Source organism: Dryas octopetala, chromosome 2, assembly GCF_963921425.1.
Source record: "Dryas octopetala chromosome 2, drDryOcto1.1, whole genome shotgun sequence".
NCBI classification, from domain to species: Eukaryota; Viridiplantae; Streptophyta; class Magnoliopsida; order Rosales; family Rosaceae; genus Dryas; species Dryas octopetala.
The window spans coordinates 1,195,197-1,214,092 of NC_141367.1; the positions used below are offsets into that span (position 1 = coordinate 1,195,197).

General features: G+C 34.9%; 3 protein-coding genes across 7 annotated transcripts; all 3 read right to left on the minus strand.

Moving 5' to 3' along the window:
* Nucleotides 1-1,358: 1,358 nt before the first annotated feature.
* Nucleotides 1,359-6,519, minus strand: PMP (putative type 1 membrane protein). 2 transcript variants are annotated; one of them, XM_086232022.1, is made up of 12 exons: nt 6,360-6,519; nt 6,183-6,266; nt 5,746-5,841; nt 5,562-5,637; nt 5,357-5,452; nt 5,179-5,252; nt 4,956-5,063; nt 4,707-4,844; nt 2,783-2,888; nt 2,333-2,541; nt 1,779-1,898; nt 1,359-1,658 (listed from the first exon to the last, which is right to left on the minus strand). In XM_086232022.1, exons 1-11 carry the CDS (start codon nt 6,429-6,431, stop codon nt 1,830-1,832), a joined length of 1,128 nt encoding a protein of 375 aa, XP_086088148.1. In that variant the 5' UTR covers nt 6,432-6,519; the 3' UTR covers nt 1,359-1,658; nt 1,779-1,829. The 2 variants fall into 2 exon arrangements, with proteins under 2 accessions (XP_086088148.1, XP_086088149.1); XM_086232023.1 differs by having other exon boundaries at nt 1,359-1,675.
* A 1,398-nt stretch (nt 6,520-7,917) lies between these two features.
* Nucleotides 7,918-11,944, minus strand: LOC147292367 (small ribosomal subunit protein uS19m-like). 4 transcript variants are annotated; one of them, XM_086233251.1, is made up of 6 exons: nt 11,927-11,944; nt 11,769-11,817; nt 11,187-11,242; nt 9,177-9,256; nt 8,992-9,068; nt 7,918-8,515 (listed from the first exon to the last, which is right to left on the minus strand). In XM_086233251.1, the coding sequence occupies exons 4-6, from the start codon at nt 9,246-9,248 to the stop codon at nt 8,233-8,235; spliced, it is 432 nt and encodes a 143-aa protein (XP_086089377.1). In that variant the 5' UTR covers nt 9,249-9,256; nt 11,187-11,242; nt 11,769-11,817; nt 11,927-11,944; the 3' UTR covers nt 7,918-8,232. The 4 variants fall into 4 exon arrangements, with proteins under 4 accessions (XP_086089377.1, XP_086089380.1, XP_086089378.1 ...); XM_086233254.1 differs by lacking the exon at nt 11,927-11,944 and having other exon boundaries at nt 8,992-9,065; nt 11,769-11,908; XM_086233252.1 differs by lacking the exon at nt 11,927-11,944 and having other exon boundaries at nt 11,187-11,218; nt 11,769-11,858.
* A 4,631-nt stretch (nt 11,945-16,575) lies between these two features.
* On the minus strand, nt 16,576-17,781 carry LOC147292368 (uncharacterized). Its single transcript, XM_086230276.1, has one exon. It carries the CDS (start codon nt 17,779-17,781, stop codon nt 16,867-16,869), a length of 915 nt encoding a protein of 304 aa, XP_086086402.1. The 3' UTR covers nt 16,576-16,866.
* Nucleotides 17,782-18,896: the final 1,115 nt, after the last annotated feature.

An 18,896-nucleotide genomic window follows, 5' to 3' on the forward strand; every position in this document is an offset into this window, starting at 1 on the left:
TATACATTAAAAAGGTACCATTAAGGTACACAAATTCAAAATCCCTAGCAATACTCTTAAAAGAATCAAATACATATCAAGTTGACCTATATTTGAAGCATCTTGTTCTTTCTCAGGATTTGTTACAATTTTCTTAAATTATAAATTTATTAACTTGAAAAGGGGGAAGATGTACCTCAAAATGTTGGGCAAGATTTCAAAGGGCATATTTAAGCACTTACACATGCGTCCACAAAATAATATTTGACCATAGAAAAAAGAAAAAAAAAAGTAACGTCGATAAATAAAGATTGAAACATTTTATTTATTCCAAACTCAGGAGATACATTACATAATACATTACATAATGTAAAAATCGATCGCATGGTGTGTAGACCTTGTATGAAAAACACTCCCAAAACAACATAAAAATGAAAATTCGGTATATCTTAAAAGTTGACAAAAAAAAAAGAAAGTATATCCCAAAATTCTATTTAAAACTAGCTCGACCCAACCCATTCAAAACGCAACTTGGCTTGGATTCATCCGCTTCTAGGCTCATAATCGATCAGTTTCGATTAGAAAAAACCAACTCAATCAGATTAGGTTAGTTGGTGGATTAGACTCGAACCTTAGCCTACATAACACATGTGTGGCCCTATTACAAACCCTTTCCCCAACGTTTAAGGTTGATGGACATTTTTCATCATACATTAAAAAGGTAGTTTCTACGTTGAGTTATTTACACTTACACCTCTAAGGTTTATCGTCTTTTTACGTACACACTTTGGGGCTTAAAAAATTACACACACTCCATAAGGTTTCCAAACTGTTGCACATAACCCCTACAGTGAGATGAAAAATGATGAGAAGATATGCAAAAGACATGCTAAGGGGGTGAAATAACCTAATAAAATTACTCAAGATGTAAGGTCCAACATCAATACAAATATCTTCTTTTTTGTTTATTTATTGTTTTCTCTTGCAGAGACTTATATGCAACCATTTTGAAACCTTAAGAGGTGTATGTATAATTTTTAAAACTCTAGAAGATGTATATTGATAAACCTCAAGGGATATAAGTGTAAATAACTCTTTCTACTTTGTAGGAAGCAAATAGTAAGGTACCACTAACATGCACAAATTTAAAATCCCTAGCAATACTCTTAAAACAAATTAGATACATATCAAGTTGACCTATGTTTGAAGGCATCTTTGCATCTTGTTGTTCTTTCTCAGGATTTGTCGCAGTTTTCTTAAATTATAAATTTTAAAAACTTGAAAAGTGGTAAGATCAACCTCAAAATGTTGGTCAAGATTTCAAAGGGTATATTAAGAACATATACATGCAATGCACGAAATAATTTGATCATAGAAAAAAAAAAATACCATTGATAAATAAATGATAGAATCATTTTCTTTATTCCGAACTCAGGAGGTACAATACATAATGTGAAATTTTATATTTAAGTCCAGCAAATACATATCATAGAGAATCTCCTCAATAATCCTAATGCAGATAATAACTGAATTCAACATACCCCCAATTTCTCACACCCCTGGACCCCTGGTGCCCAAACCATACTTTACATATACAAAAACCCCCCTATGTCTAACAATTAACTTTTCCATAAACCCAATTCCCACTTCGTGCCATCAGTGTGTAAATGAGAGAACACCTGTTAGATAGAGAAACCTGTTCAATATCATCGAGTAACAGTATCCCAACAACAGTTAATCAAGGATACATACAGCAAGGCATCTATAGATAAACATGTCATAATAGGTGTAGTGGCAACCTGGGTCTCTTCGGGCACTTGAAACATTGATCAAGTATCTCCCTTTCATGCTTAGTCCAGCTTGACATTAGCGTACAGTAACGTATCCCTGGTGAGTGGCATATTCAAAAGGAAGTATACCTATACAGAAACAATGACAGCCAAATGTCAAGAAAATATCCTTTAACCATTTGTCTAACTGTATCACATAGCCACCAGGGCCAAAACACAAAATAGTTTCATTAATCTACAAGATCAATCAAAAACATATATTTGTCAATACACATGAGCCTATTGTACAAAGGTATCTTGATAAGACTAATTTGAGAAATCCCCGTTAATTTTTTTCCTAACTCCTAATTTGAACTAAATCCCTATACCTGTTAAATCAATGTAGATATTTGAGTAGAATTAGTATGATTCTTCTCATCCTTAAATTTTCAACTTTTTTCACCAAATTCAAGCCAAACATCATGTAAAAAATGGTTCTTAGCCATCATTTCATCATTTTTCTTTTCCTTTTTTTTTTTTTTTTTGGCTGTTACTGTAGGTCTTCATTGACAAGTAAATCTTACCCCCAAGAGAGTTGCAATGATAAGAATTATTCCTGTGATCCAAGCTAGTATTCGTCTAACCAATAACACTTCCACAATGGTCGCATTTGTTGGGACTTTTGTTTCTGACAACCAACGCGGAGATGGCCGATGAGTAAACATCACACTCAGCATCTTTTCCGACGCCACAGGTGCAAGTTCATTGAAGAGGATAGCTCCAACAATTTGACCTGCCATATTGTTAATTTAGTGTCAATTTTAATGACTGAAGAAAAATTTCAACCAAATTATTGAATGAAGAAAATTGGCTACAATATTTCAAGAAGCAGGAGCTACCTTACAAGGACAAAAATTAACTATGTGAAGACTATCACACGAAACGTCAAGAATTTTGTATACTTGGCATAGGAATATTGCAAAGTTACATTCTGAGATCAGACAATAATTAACAAAAACCAAGATGAAGATCACCTTTGTATAAATCTTCGAGTGAATCAAATATCTTGGACAATGTAGCAAGTAGTAGCTCCACTCCATGTTGAGCAACACCTTCAGGTCCATACTGCTCTTGCAAAACCTATCACAATATTATAAAATTTTATGAAGCTATGTAAGAGAACACAGTTGCCTAAGAAAAAAGAAACATAAAAAAACAGAAGTGAATACATATGATGCAAGTGTGCGTGTTTGCTCATGTCTGCGCATATATTGAAGACACATAACTTGTGGAATCATCATTTTGAGAGTATATTTTGATGTATAACTTTTTTTTGAGAAACAAAAGGATTTTATTAAAATGATTATCAATATAGATACAAACACAGTGAAAAATTGGACACTGAAAAATTGAAAATACATAAAAGACTAACCAACCAGCTACTACAAACATCATACAATGTCCAATACTATGTCAAATTAGCATCACAAAACATCTAAGCTAAACAAGAATAACTTAAGATCGCAGCCTTCCACAAACCGCATAAATAAGAAAGATTACTATAAGTCCCCCCCACCCCCCAAAAAAAAGCAATATTTAAAAATTCTCTTATTTCATTCCATCTATACAACCCACAATATAGCCATCATACTACAAATTCACAAGGCTTGTTCTACATGGACTACCACCAGCTGGGTGTTAGAGATATTTTTTTTTACCTTCAGTGAACTACTGATCCACTGCTACTGTACTTTTATTTATTTCATATTAATAAATTTGTTCTGTTTCTTATCAACAAAAGAAAACATAAAAGGAAACCGTCACACTTCAAAATATGCACTTCATTCAATGGATTCAAGCATTTAGCTGCGGGCATAAGTAGGTGTTGAGTGAGCAACATATCCCAATAAGAGAAGTACCTCACATAAAATAGTTCTCTAAATTATATTATGCAGCTTATGCTTATAAGAATGTGGATAGAATTAGGAGAGCAATAATTCAAAACTTTCTTGTACGAACAAAGAATTAAAAAAAAAATTAAGTAAATATAAGAAACCATCAAAGGAATCCTTTAAAATGAAGAGGTAGGAAATCACTTTTTTCACTGATAAATTCTGGTTTGTCATAATGGACTAAGTGGTTTCTTGGGTTATGCCTTCTCTTCATTGGATGTCAGATCAGAAAAATAGAAAAACAGAGTCTCTGCTAGAGGATACATCTGAAAAGTGGTCTTCTATTGTTATGACCAATTTGGAAAGAAAGAAAGAAGAGAGGTTATTGAAATGCAGAACAGAGAGTAAATGGTGGAGAAGAATTGTTTATTTATTTCATTTTATTTTGTAAGTTTGGACCCAAGTCCAACACCAAACCCACCCTACAAATTATCACTTTAAGGCCCTGGGGAAGATTAATGAAGTTAAGAACCACTTCCTTGTAGATTATTATAAGCTTTAGAGATGCAATAGCATCCTAAAACTTTGATCTTATAGGTTGCATTTCCTATTGTTAATGAGCAACTCCAAACCACCCCCCCCCCCCCCCTTTCCCTAACCATACACATACACACACAACAAGAACACTATTGTCACTACTTTGAAGTTTTGCAACATGACATAATATAAGACTCCAGACTTTTAATCTAGTTATGTTCAAATGGCCACTGGATGCATGCTCGATGCCCCTCAGCTTATTCATGTTGGCACATGATGAAAATATCTCCACTTAACTGTCCTAATCTGGGTGCATTCTATTCATTTTCTAGGAGTTCATTATATCAAGCATCACAATCCATGCAGAACGCCTACGGCTTGTCCTCCTTATCTTAACTGTTAGATTACTAGCTAAAATATAATCTTTATAAAACAACACTTACATTCAGAAAATTAGCTTAACTTATGTTCTAAACTTTGAATTTACAAAAAAAAAAAAAAAAAAAAAAAAAAGGGAAGGAAACAACACCTTGATGCCATCAAAACAGCCTGTTAATAACTCAGCTGGACTGTGAATACTGTGCACCAAATCTTCATGCATCGTCATTGCCCTTCCAAAATTGCGAATGAGAGACAAAAGGCTAGTTGTGAATTTCCTGTCTGCCTTCTGCAAACACATAAGATGCAGATCCTCTAATATAAGTGGCCAAATTTTTTAAAAGTATAAATAATATGTATATAATCAAACAGTGAAACTATAATACTGAATACTAAGAACCTTTGACATATGAAGCTTCAAATTGTCACCATTGGCCAAGGGGATGGTCAACTCTCCATTTAGTGGTTCTGATGTATCAACAACATATGATCCACCCATCAATGATGCCTAACAAAAAAAGTTCAATACAATCTCAAATTCATTTCCATGTATATGGGGGAGAAACCAAGCATATGAATAGGTAAACAAAATATAATATAAAATAACTTTAAGCATGACTCACAAAATCGCCAATTTCTTTGTCAGTATAATCTACCAATTGTTCATCCAAAGAAAACACAGAGACTTCACCTTCATCTGCAACAACCCATATAATGAACAAACTCATGTAATTCTAGATAAGGAATGGAAATGTTCCTGCATTATTTTAGCGAATTATACAATTAGAAAAGGTCATATACCCGGAAGTTCAATGTCAGCTTTGTCTGCACCAAAATCAATCTTGGTACTATAGGCACTTCTGAGCATGGCATTATCTTTGACTACAAGCGAAGGATCTGCATGTATAATCCATCCACGTTGATGATAAGCCCACAACAAAAAACAATAAATATACAATATAAGAGTCATAGCTTAACATGCATTTGGAAAGCAAGGTGTAAATACCTCCAATTCCTCTGACTTCCAGCACAAAAACAGCACGAGGTCTATTGAATGGATTAGGAACGAGAACCTCATTCAACTACCAAAATAACAAAAACACAACAAAAATATCATGAATTAAACCTTTGAGCAACAAGATGGGAAGTAATAGAGAAAATAACTTCACATTACTCATTGTATCAAAGACCTTAGATGAACCATCGGCGGAGAGTGTAGGAGGCGGTGCAAATCCAAGCAACACTGACACAGCAGCACTGACTTCTGGGAGTAACATTGAGTTAGGCTGTGAAATCAAAAGCATGTGATATTAGCAGGCATGAAGAACAACATGAAATTGTCCAATATCTACAAACAAGTTAATAAATAAATAAAGACAAACTACCTCTTGCAATGTTGAATAAAATTAAAATATAAGAATGTGGGTATGCTTAAAATTTGGCAAAAAGAAAAACCCAAGAGTCCCTTTTATGTATAATTTGGGAAATAGATCGATACGATTGAATTTCTAACAATTTCAGTTAAATTATATTAAATTGAATAGGTGGTTTACTTAGAAATCCAATCGAAGTAAAATTGTTGAATACAAATAGGTAAATGAGAAGCAGAAACAGTTGCTGGAATTACCTTGACAACATCGTTTGAGGACGGATTGCGAAGAAACCGATGAGTAGAGCTATCAATGAAGAAGACGGAAGCAGCACCTTCGGCCTGGATCAAAATCGAACAACACCAAAATTATCAGATCAACAACCTTTCATCGATGCATACATATATAGATACAGAGAGAGAGAGAGAGAGTACCCTAGCTTGCGAGAAGAGAAGCGAGGAAATGGTGAGTAGGTAGAAGCAGACACTGCGTGCGAACAAATCCATTGGGGGAGAGAGAGGGAGGATCTGATCTGTGGCTCTGGGGATTGAAAGCACGAGGGAGGGACAAACCGAAATTTCCTTATGACTGGAGGAAAGAAGCGACGTCGTTTGAGAATCACGAAAGTAAACCGTGTGCTTTCGATTTTGGGCTACAAGGCTTGTTGACAAGTACGACAAATAAGTTTTTGGATTTATCTTTGCACCCAAAAGAAAATACTCAAACTGAGCACATTAACGAGTTTTAATAACTCACACAATATCCATGTTTGGGCTTAATTTTACTTTTGATAATTGTAGTGTGAGTCAAGTTCTACTTTGTTAGTGTAGTTTCAAAGTTTTAATTTTAGTCATATAATTTATAAACCATTGCAATTCAAATATACCTTAATATTTTTGCTCATTAATTCATGGGTTAAATACAAAAATGGTTCATGAACTTTATAGTGAATCTCAATTTGATCCACTAACTATAAAAAATGTCAATTTGATTTACGAATTTTTTAAGTTATACCAAAGCAGTACAAATGTTAACTTCCATCGAAAAATTTAACGAAAACTGGATATGTACACAGCAAGTGACCACATTTTAAGGGACATTTCAATTCATTCATCACATTTTCATGTGACCAATTCTGTTAATTTTCGGATGGAAGTTAACGTTTGTATTATTTTGGTACAACTTGAAAAATTTGTGAACCAAATTGATACTTTTTATAATTTATGGACCAAATTGAGAATCAATGTAAAGTTCGTGGATCATTTATGTATTTAACCTTTAATTCATTGAATCTATCTTTAAATTGCTCATGATTTATAAAGTATATGATCAAAATCACAACGGTTTATAAAGAAACATGATCAAAAGCGCAATTGACAATTAATAAACGAAAATGCTAATATGTTATTGAATTGCAACAATTTATAAATTGCATGACCAAATTCAAAGCAATTGAAATTATATTAACAAAAGTAGAAGTTAGCCCAAAATATAGGGACCAAATTTTACCTTTTTGAAACTTCTCAATTTGAGTCCAATTTTGATTTAGGCGTTTAGTATGGACAAAGTGAAACATCAGTTAAAAACTTGAAGGAACAATAGCAATATTGTTGCAGTGTGAGAATGGGGGCTAGACAGAAAATGCAATGTCAGCCCTGACTGATGGGCAACCAACCTTAGTAATCACAAATGGCAAATGAAAAAGCTTACCGTTAATTTATACCAAGAATCCAAACTTGATGCTATGGTGATGATGCATGCAAGATTGAAGATGGGTCTTGTTTTAATTACCAAGGCATCAAATGTCAAAATTGACACTTCAAAATTTATAAACCGTTCCTCTCACAATCAACTTTCACATTAGCATGTAATGAATAGATATGAGGAGAATACACTTCATAATTTTTGCACCATTGGTTGCAAAGAGCTTTGCTCTTGCATCTAATTTGTTACAAACATATCTGTCACTTTGTCATAGCCAGGAAAACTATATGAAAAAGTGGTTGCTTCCCTTTATCGCATTCAATATGAAACCAACCTGAACTTTGAACATCCACTGAGAAATTCTCAATTCTCAACCATTCATTGATTAATCAATCAAATCCACTATAGCTAATCCTCCACAGGAAAATTCCTACCAATCACCATTCATGTATGGTGCTCCTCTGGTTTCATCTTTGATTCGGATAGAATCAAATATGTTATTTATTTCACTACAACCTGGTATTCTAAAATCAAAAAGGATGAAAATGAAATGTTAATTTGGATTTCCCTGCCGGCTATATCCCATTGCATGCACTAAGACTTCTACTTTTTGCCCCCTTTGCTTTTTCTTACTGGTGCAGCATTTTTCTGTGGAACTCTTCGTTTCCGTGTCATAGCAAATTCTCCAAATTTATGACCAACCTTTTCTTCAGTGATCTTGCAACGAATATGAGTTTTTCCATTATAAATACGGACGATGCTACCAACGAATTCTGGTAAAATTGTAGATCTACGCGACCAAATTTTCCTATTATTAAGAAGATCTTTGTTTTTTTTCATTTTCATTAGGAATGCATCAACAAAAGCGCCGTCATAATAATGAGACCTGCACAAAAACAAAATCCAACAAAATCACAAATATTCTTTTGGAAAACCACACACACACACACACATATATATATACACAGTAATGATCACTCGCTCACCATAGAGCGGGGAATTCCCCGCTCACCTAACCACAAAAACAATAGTAGCAAAATGTTCAGCAAAATAATTGCCACAAAAACAAAAATCATGGCAAGTAAAAATAGTGCAACCGCGTCAAGAAACATGAGAAAGAAAGAGAGAGAGAGAGAGAGAGAGAGAGAGAGAGAGAGAGAGAGAGAGAGAGAGAGAGAGAGAGAGAGAGAGAGAGAGAGAGAGAGAGAGAGAGAGAGAGAGAGAACCAAAATAATTATATAAAACACATACACAACCAAAGAGACAATAACAGCAAAAAAATTAGTGAAAAAAAAAATCACCACAAAAACAAAAACATGGCGCAAAATATTGCAAATAGAACAACCGCGTAAAGAAACATACTCTTGTTTGGCTTGGGTACTGTAACCTGCTTTATCATGTGCAGCCAGTCCCACAGGAACCGCCTTTCCTGAGTTCTGCTATACCAAATGGACCAACCCAAAGAATACCAACACCAACAGCACTGTTAGATCCACACAATGCTATCAAACACATAGACAAATACATATGTACAAGGTAATTATTACCTTAGTGGAGGACATGGGGAGGAGTTTCTGAACCCAACCACGGTTGAGGGTTGACATCAGTCGCTTTGCCATCTCTTCCTCTGTTTCATGAAAATTGGACTTGGAATGAATGAAGGTTGTTCCATAATAAGAACAGAAGAAACATGTTGGTAAGGGAAGGACAACTTGGAAGGGGTGTTTATCGATTCAAAATCAATGATTTTATGCCATACAAGACCAATCCAATCATTGTCTGTCCCTCACACTATACCTTGTCACACCCCAACCCGAGAAAATCCTCATTTCTCAAGTTGGAGTGAATCATATCACTATTATAGAATCAAATTCAACCCGAACCAATTACATAATGTAATCCAATCCAATCTTGTGGTAAGTATTGTACATTTTCATTGATTTGGTATTGGTCTATAACAAAATTGGGTATTTTTAGGAACTTCTTTAGCCTTTTAAGTATAATAAATAAATAAATAAATATATTTTTATAAGTGTGGTATATATCTATATTAACACGAAAACAGCATCATATAAGGTTTTTTAACCAATTTTGGACCTTTTTGCTTCAACACAAAAATGAAAATCTACGTCCTCAAATTAATTAGATCACTCAAGCATTGCCATACATCAAAGCCAATAAATAAATAAACAACAATGACCTCTCAGTGCATTAGCATAAACAACACATAAATAGCATACAAACTTTCCTTTATAAGATACAAATATAAAAGCATCACATAAAAACAACATCCAGCCATCAACATACACCTCATCATTCTTCAAATCATATCAACTCGACAACACCACACCAAATTAACAAGAAAAATATTCCACAATGACAACTCTCACCCTATATCTACTTTCACCAAATCAACAGAGTGTTAGGTTATGATGCAAATAAGAAGTTATATATATTTAGCAGATTAGAAACACAAAATTGATTTCATCAAATCAACTAATGTTTCATACATAGCTTTTGAATTTAATTTCATTATCTTCTAAAGGCTTCTTTTCTAAGGTGAGCAAGTTCATCAAACCCTAAACGGAGTCCATAAATTAATTTAACCATGGATGTACTCACTGAGTTATAGTGGTTATATGAGGATGTAGTAGGGCGTACTAAGCTTTAGGGCCTTAAAAAACATGGATGAGAAAAAAATTAAAAAAAAGGGGGGGAAAAAAAAACTGAAAAATTTATAAAACAAAGCTAGGCCGATCGGTCAAACTTGGGGAAAATTTGGGGCTGCAGAATAAAGACAAAGTAGTCTGGGTTTATTGCTTGAGTGTGTTTTTTTTCGTGGCTTATTGATAAACAATCCCAAAAGAAAAAGTCACGTTACAGGAATCAGTGATGTTATATGCATAGAACAAAAATGACGGAGCAACAAAAAGAGGCAAAGTAACACATACACAACTTGCAATCGGTGATGTCATGCACATATACATATACATATATAGAACATATAGTTCAAACAACCATCAACATAATAATGATTATTTTAGTTAAAAAAGAGGACAAGAAAATCAGTAAATTATTTTAGTTCAAACAACAATGAACATAACAAAACATGTCCTCAATAATGAACATACTAGCAGAAATTTCCTAGCTCAGAATTATAATAAACACCAACAAAACCAGCAAAATTCAATACAATTAAAATCAATCCCAAGTCTCCCAATAACTTTTTGGTGCACAAACAAGATGAACTTGAAAGATGTTTAACTTTGACAAGTACAAACTTCATGTGCTTAGCAAAAAAATTATGAATAGTAGCTGTGATGCTTCTAGCTAGTATGTCCCAAACTGATGTAATGCCAAAAATTGCCAATGCCATTAATTTCTGGGCTACAAGGCTTTAACCCAAGCAAACTGGTGTGAGATGGTTTAACCCAACCTAAATTTCTGGGCTTTGATTCTCACCTCATCAGAATTTAATCCTTAGAATGAAGCCCAATTTTCTCATTTTACCATTTTTTAAGAAACAAATAATAAATAAAAAAAAAAAAAACAGATACCTGGAACTGAAATCAACAACCAAGTGCAGCAGCTGAAATCAATAAAATATCAGCACCTGAAAAAAAATTAAGAAACGACCCAAATAAACAAATTAATAACAGAAATTTGACAACTAGCAAATCAAGCAGAAATCCCCAAACCCAGCAACAACCTCCCAACCTTCACCGATACCCAAATCGAAACAGAGGGAAAGAGAGCGAGAGCTGTTACGTACCAAGCAGAAGTCAAATTACAATGTTCTTAATTTCAATGAATTAATGTTTATGAAAATGGCAAGAAGATATAGTTGAGGCTTATTTATTTATGTAAAAAGTAAATGGGAAATATGAATCATTGGGTGTAGCTCTGAAAACTCTTAGGCAACAGGTACTCGCTAAGATTTGTCTCTCTCTTCAATTCTTTTCTTTAATGTGAAAATGAGTATTGATATTAAATCGTGTAACTTCATTTGTAACTAGTACTAGTTTGTAATTATAATCAAACCCCAAAAAAAAAAAAACCCTAACATTCATTCAGAAATATATCAATATTAAAAAAAAAAAAGAAGAAAAAAGAACAAAGGTATAATCTGACATTCTGACCTGTGTTTGAGCCAAATCCAAATCTAGAGAAATATTCCTGACAAACAGACTGAGAAACAGAGAAGAGAAAATGAGAGAGAGAGAGAGAGAGAGAGAGAGAGAGAGAGAGAGAGAGAGAAGAAAACAAAGTACAAGGAAAGCCGGAAAGGTGGAGAGACCTGCGACTGAAGGATGAGAGGGAACGAGATGGTCGTTTCTTTTTGGAAGTGATAGTTCTTATTGTGGGCTGTTTTTGATTTAGCCCATGCCTTTAGATTGTCTTAGAAAATAACAACTAGTGAAGCCCAAATTCTTATTTAGTCCACTTCTTAAATAGCACTGTGTTTGGTTTACCATGGACTGTTCTTAAATAGCCCAGTCCAGAGTGCTACCACTGGATAAAACCAGACCCTACAATGTACACTGCCCACGTCCAAATTAGGGACTAAAAAATTAGGATGAAATACTAAATTGTAATCCTTTTCAGCAAAATAGTAAGGGACTAATTTTGTTTAGCTTAGATAATTTTGTTTAGCAAGAAGAAGGATAAAACCTTTTGGATTAGGTCAGAAATTTATACCGAAAGCCAATACCTAAACTAAAATGACATAAAGTTTTGGTATATGTCAAACAATATCATTCTCAATATATGTCAAATTTCGTCTCCCTAGGACTCATGGCTAAAATCTTTTTTTTTTGTTTGGTGAATTTTGGGTGTTGATGTAAAATTGGGGCTATCTGGGTGAGCTTTGGGTTTCTTAATTTGTATAAGGTCCAACATCTTGAAATTGTTAAGTCCAATGCTCTTCTCTTTGCATTGGTTGAGGGAATTGATTAAGCAACAAAAGAAGTTTTCAAGGTTTACTAACTCAACATTAACTGTAACGCACAGCGGCAGCAAGAGTTAATTACATTTACACCTCCTGAAGTTTATCGATTTTTCACATACACTCCCTGGAGTTTCAATAATTACATATACACCCTCTGACGTTTTAAAACTGTTACATATAACCCCCTACAGTGAGACGAAAATAATGAGAAATTATGCAAAAAAACATGCTAAGGGATTAAATAGCCTAATAAGATTATTCAAGGTGTAAGGTCCAATCTGAATACAAATATTTTCTTTTTTATTTATTTTTTTTTTCTTTTGTAGCGGGTTATATGCAACAGTTTTAAAACCTCAGGGGGTGTATGTGTAATTATTGAAATCCCAAAGAGTATATGTGAAAAGACAATAAACCTCAGGGGGGTGTAAGTATAATTAACTCACGGCAGCAATGCTTCATGATGAAGCATTTATCTCTTTTGGTTACTAATTAGGGTGGCATAATTTAAGTCAAATTTACACAACACCGAGGCATAGTTGATCCCTGTCAGTCTTGAATGAATCAGACAAGATATTAATTTGGGTCTGAAAATTATAGCATAGTGCGCACTATTGGTTTGAAAATTAATGCAAAAGAACCAACAATGGATCAATATTAATTTTCTAATATATTTGAACTTATTTGGTCAGGCCATTTAATAATTAATGGATGAATTCATTAATTAGTAATTAAACCATTTCATTAACGTACATAACTATATGTAGCTAGAAAGAAGAGAAGATGTTTTTTTAGGTGAAATGGGGGGGGGGGGGGGGGGGGGGGAGGGGGAGGCCCCAAAAACGAACATCTATTGTGATCAAGAGAAGATGGATTTGAGTATACATGTGGGAGCATTAATTTTACTTATAAATTTGTCTGAAGCTTATAAATTACAACCAGCAGGTCATCCCAAAATTAGGATTTGGGAATAATAATGACTTAACAAGAGGCATATATAATGAAAAAAGGAAAAGAAACTGTTAGGTTTTTTTACATTTTACCTATCTAAATTTTAGAGTCGATCTTATTTCATCACTTAAAAAAAATTGTACTAGTTTACTACATAAATTAAAAATTTATTACAATGTACCACCTCTGACTCATTTTGTAAACTTTTGTTAAAAATAAGGGTGTTTTGATCTTTTTTAAGTTCCTATTGTTAGAATAAAAAATAGTTTTTTTATATTTTACCTATTTTGACACAATAGAAACTAACTTGAAAAGACCAAAACACATTTTTTTTCACCAAAAATTTATACAAAATGAGATAGAGCTGGTACATTACAACAAATTTTTAATTCAAGTGATAAATTAATTGGTACAATTTTTTTTTTAAGATGGTGAAGTGAGATCGACTGCAAAATTCAGGTGAGTAAAGTGTAATAAAGCCAAACTGTTATGGGAGAAAAATTTACAATATGCATATATTGTTGGAGTTGGTTAACAACTCGAACTGGGGAGGGGGAGGCCCCAAAAACGAACATCTATTGTGATCAAGAGAAGATGGATTTGAATATACATGTGGGAGCATTAATTTTACTTATAAATTTGTCTGAAGCTTATAAATTACAACCAGCAGGTCATCCCAAAATTAGGATTTGGGAATAATAATGACTTAACAAGAGGCATATATAATGAAAAAAGGAAAAGAAACTGTTAGGTTTTTTTACATTTTACCTATCTAAATTTTAGGGTCGATCTTATTTCATCACTTAAAAAAAATTGTACTAGTTTACTACATAAATTAAAAATTTATTACAATGTACCACCTCTGACTCATTTTGTAAACTTTTGTTAAAAATAAGGGTGTTTTGATCTTTTTTAAGTTCCTATTGTTAGAATAAAAAATAGTTTTTTTATATTTTACCTATTTTGACATAATAGAAACTAACTTGAAAAGACCAAAACACATTTTTTTTCACCAAAAATTTATACAAAATGAGATAGAGCTGGTACATTACAACAAATTTTTAATTCAAGTGATAAATTAATTGGTACAATTTTTTTTTTTAAGATGGTGAAGTGAGATCGACTGCAAAATTCAGGTGAGTAAAGTGTAATAAAGCCAAACTGTTATGGGAGAAAAATTTACAATATGCATATATTGTTGGAGTTGGTTAACAACTCGAACTGGGGAGGGGGAGGCCCCAAAAACGAACATCTATTGTGATCAAGAGAAGATGGATTTGAGTATACATGTGGGAGCATTAATTTTACTTATAAATTTGTCTGAAGCTTATAAATTACAACCAGCAGGTCATCCCAAAATTAGGATTTGGGAATAATAATGACTTAACAAGAGGCATATATAATGAAAAAAGGAAAAGAAACTGTTAGGTTTTTTTACATTTTACCTATCTAAATTTTAGGGTCGATCTTATTTCATCACTTAAAAAAAATTGTACTAGTTTACTACATAAATTAAAAATTTATTACAATGTACCACCTCTGACTCATTTTGTAAACTTTTGTTAAAAATAAGGGTGTTTTGATCTTTTTTAAGTTCCTATTGTTAGAATAAAAAATAGTTTTTTTATATTTTACCTATTTTGACACAATAGAAACTAACTTGAAAAGACCAAAACACATTTTTTTTCACCAAAAATTTATACAAAATGAGATAGAGCTGGTACATTACAACAAATTTTTAATTCAAGTGATAAATTAATTGGTACAATTTTTTTTTTAAGATGGTGAAGTGAGATCGACTGCAAAATTCAGGTGAGTAAAGTGTAATAAAGCCAAACTGTTATGGGAGAAAAATTTACAATATGTATATATTGTTGGAGTTGGTTAACAACTCGAACTGGTTTTGGTCACATAGCTGCTGCAGGAAACTTGCAGCTTAGGCAATGACCAAAAATTCTATTAGGACTAAACCTTGCAGCCTATAGGGATTAAGTGTTAACTGGTTTATTAAGACTAAAGGGATTCCAAAAGGACAATGAGTTAGTATTATAGGCTAATAAGGATATCCTATTGAGTTCAGTAATGGGCTAAACTCATAGGATCAGCCACTATATAAAGCTGAGATCCCTTTGCATACAATATACACACGATCAAGTCCTACTCCCCATCAAATAGAGAAGTGTTAAGGTGCTGCAAGTGCATGCAAAGGTCTTAATGAACACCTTGATGAAAGTGCTGAGAAAGCTGAAATCACCACCTTAATGAACACCTTGATAACAACTAGGTTTGATGGAGAAATGAGTGTTAAGGACTTATCTAGGTTTGATGAACACCTAGATAAGTCCTAAGTGTTAAGGTGTTGCAAGTGCAAAGAAGGTCTTAGGCTTACCTCCACATCAACAAATGGATGCTGCCATGGTGAACTAGGAATGTGTTCCATTCATACAAGGCTTAAAGATAACATATATGCCATGCAAGAAACCTTTGAATGTAATGGGTTTATCTTCTTCATTAGGAGATAGAATGATAACGACCGTTTGATATAATATTGTAGAAAGCTATATTATTGGTTTGTTGAAAATGAACTAATAGAATTGTGAATATGTAAGTTAAGACCAACATTAATCAAAATGTACGTACCTTCAACATTATGTTACAAACAAGCTAGGGTAGCCAGTAGCTAACCAGAATGAATTGAGTGGTCATTTCTCAACTGGGACCTTTAATTTGCATCGACTTCACCCACCACATGTAGCCAGAACATTGTGCATCAAACCTATATAGCATGCACGTACACTTTTTGGGTTGGCTTTTATTCCTTCAATTATTTTGCCTCTTTGGTGAAACTGTGAAAGCAAACAATAAAACTTGGAAGGTAGAGCGGTTGGATAAAATCAATGCCAATAGTTAATAATTTTGTATGCCATCACCATCTAATATTAAAACATTGCCATTGCGTTGTTGGATATACACGACAAACATACACCGATACACACCATGTAAATTTAAATGGGTACTTCATAGTTCATCCAGACTCAAAATGAATTTTATTATGGTAATGAAGCTAGCTAGAAATATATATTTATAAGTTAACTAACATTAATTTAATATAATGCTTCCCTTAATTGCATGAAGAAGTTTTTATATCTTCCATGAAGAAGCTATATTGCATACATTAATTCCCTACTATAAACCACATTCAAGCTAGTGATCGGCATTGCTTTTCAGAAGTACTAAGAAATTAAAGGATAAGAGGAAAGAATGAAACTGCAAAATGCAAATTAAAGACCCTCCTTTAACAAACACATTACATCAATTCTATAGTTTCAGCATCTAGCACTTTAGTGGCCACCGCCAGCTCCGAATCCAGCTCCACCGCCAAAGCCAGCCCCACCACCAACACCAAAACCACCACCGCCACCAAACCCGCCACCTCCACCGCCGCCCACTCCACCGCCAACACCTCCACCTTTGCCAAACCCTCCACCAGCTCCAAACCCCCCACCAGCCCCCCCACCAACACCACCTCCACCGCCAGCACCACCGCCCGCACCACCTCCAAGACCTCCACCACCACCAGCACCACCGCCAGCCCCACCACCAAAGCCTCCACCTGCACCACCACCCACTCCACCTCCACCACCAAGCCCCCCACCTCCACCAGCACCACCGCCAGCTCCACCACCAGCACCAAACCCACCACCTGCTCCACCACCATGGCCACCACCAAGTCCACCTCCGCCGCCTAGACCCCCACCACCACCAGCTCCTCCGCCTAAACCACCACCAGCTCCTCCGCCCAAACCACCTCCAGCTCCTCCACCCAAACCACCTCCAGCACCTCCACCAAGTCCACCACCACCTCCTGCACCTCCACCTAGCCCACCACCTCCTCCTAACCCACCTCCAGCACCCCCACCTAGACCACCACCACCGCCAAGCCCACCGCCACCTCCTGCACCACCACCAAGTCCACCACCACCTCCAAGCCCACCACCACCTCCAAGCCCACCACCACCACCTAGACCACCCCCACCACCAAGTCCACCTCTCCCAAACCTCCCATGCCTAAAGCCCTTCTTATAAATCCCATGCCCTAGACCACCACCATCACCTAGACCTCCTTTCTTATAGAAAGGCAGTGGGCGATGAAAAAGCAAGTGCTTATCATCCTTAACCGCCTTATCATCATCATCAGCCACAACCACCAAACCACTCACAAGCAAAACACATAAAACAGCAACCAGCTCCCTCATTTTTAAAAAGCCAAAGAAACAATGGAAGCTAGCTAGCACTTGAAAATGTGCACAAGCTAGTGCAATGAAGAGTGTGGTATATATAGTGGAAATTAAGAAGAGGTAAATGGGGTAGAAAGGCCCAACTGTCACACGCTTAGAAGGAGCTAGTAAATTAATGAGGCTCATCTGCCATTGCAGCAGCTTATTTATTTGTCCAACTGTCCTCCCCCTCCAACTCAAACACGCTCTCTGAGACTCTGATCACACATGAAGGCCCTATTGTTCTCTGCTTTTGCATTGGATTTGGGTTTTGACTCTGCCTAGCTTCTTTTCCATTATCTAAACCTTTTCAATTAATTCTTTTCATTGTTGCAATAAATAATTAAATGTGATAGATGGTAGTCAAACAAAATGAAAATAAAAAAATGATATAAAGATCCGGGTCAACTTTGAAGTTGATCAGTGTTGGGTTGCATGCCAATTCCCAATTCCAACATCCAAGCCCAATTGAGTTGAAAGCTGGTGATCTGGGAATAGGTATAGGTTCAATTCAATATGTACATGTGTAGGCCCTAGCTACTGTAATTTCATTTAATGGGGCCTTGGGGTGCCATTAATGGAGCAACCAAACAATGTACCCCTTGCATTATGCCTTCGTACTCCCAGCCCTATTATGTTGCGAGCGCTACATACAACTTCTTACGCCTCATCTCTCTCTCCCTAAAATCTATTAATTAATTTGTGGATTCTCATGAAATTTATGATCACATAAAATAATTAATTCAATAAATTTCTCAGTTTCAAGTATATAGATTAACATAAATAATTAATTGTACTTTTCTTACTTAGATTTGAACAAAATTCATAAAGACTGCAATACAGGAAGTGGAATTTAGCTTTGTTCGAATTGAGAGCAGTCAGATTGGGGAAACAGTGCGAACTGTAAAGAGAAGATGAACAGTCTAACTCGCAGGACCTTTGTTTTTTGGGGGGGTTAACAGTGGTTTGTGGGCTGTTAATTAAGTTAATGGATATGTCAACATTACATATATGTAAATTGAAAACAATGGATATGATTACCATCACTACAAGAAAAGTCACTTTTTGCAACATTATATTTACAACATTTAATT

Coding starts and splice junctions, on each gene's coding strand:
- PMP (XM_086232022.1), bottom strand. CDS start 6,431: ATGGATTTGTTCGCACGCAGTGTCTGCTTCTACCTACTCACCATTTCC. Junction 5,638..5,745: donor CCGCCGATGGTTCATCTAAG/GTCTTTGATACA, acceptor TTATTTTGGTAG/TTGAATGAGGTTCTCGTTCC. Junction 2,542..2,782: donor ACTCGAAGATTTATACAAAG/GTGATCTTCATC, acceptor ACAATATGGCAG/GTCAAATTGTTGGAGCTATC.
- LOC147292367 (XM_086233251.1), bottom strand. CDS start 9,248: ATGGCAAAGCGACTGATGTCAACCCTCAACCGTGGTTGGGTTCAGAAA. Junction 9,069..9,176: donor TCCCCATGTCCTCCACTAAG/GTAATAATTACC, acceptor CATTTGGTATAG/CAGAACTCAGGAAAGGCGGT. Junction 8,516..8,991: donor AGTACCCAAGCCAAACAAGA/GTATGTTTCTTT, acceptor GTTTTTGTGCAG/GTCTCATTATTATGACGGCG.
- LOC147292368 (XM_086230276.1), bottom strand. CDS start 17,781: ATGAGGGAGCTGGTTGCTGTTTTATGTGTTTTGCTTGTGAGTGGTTTG.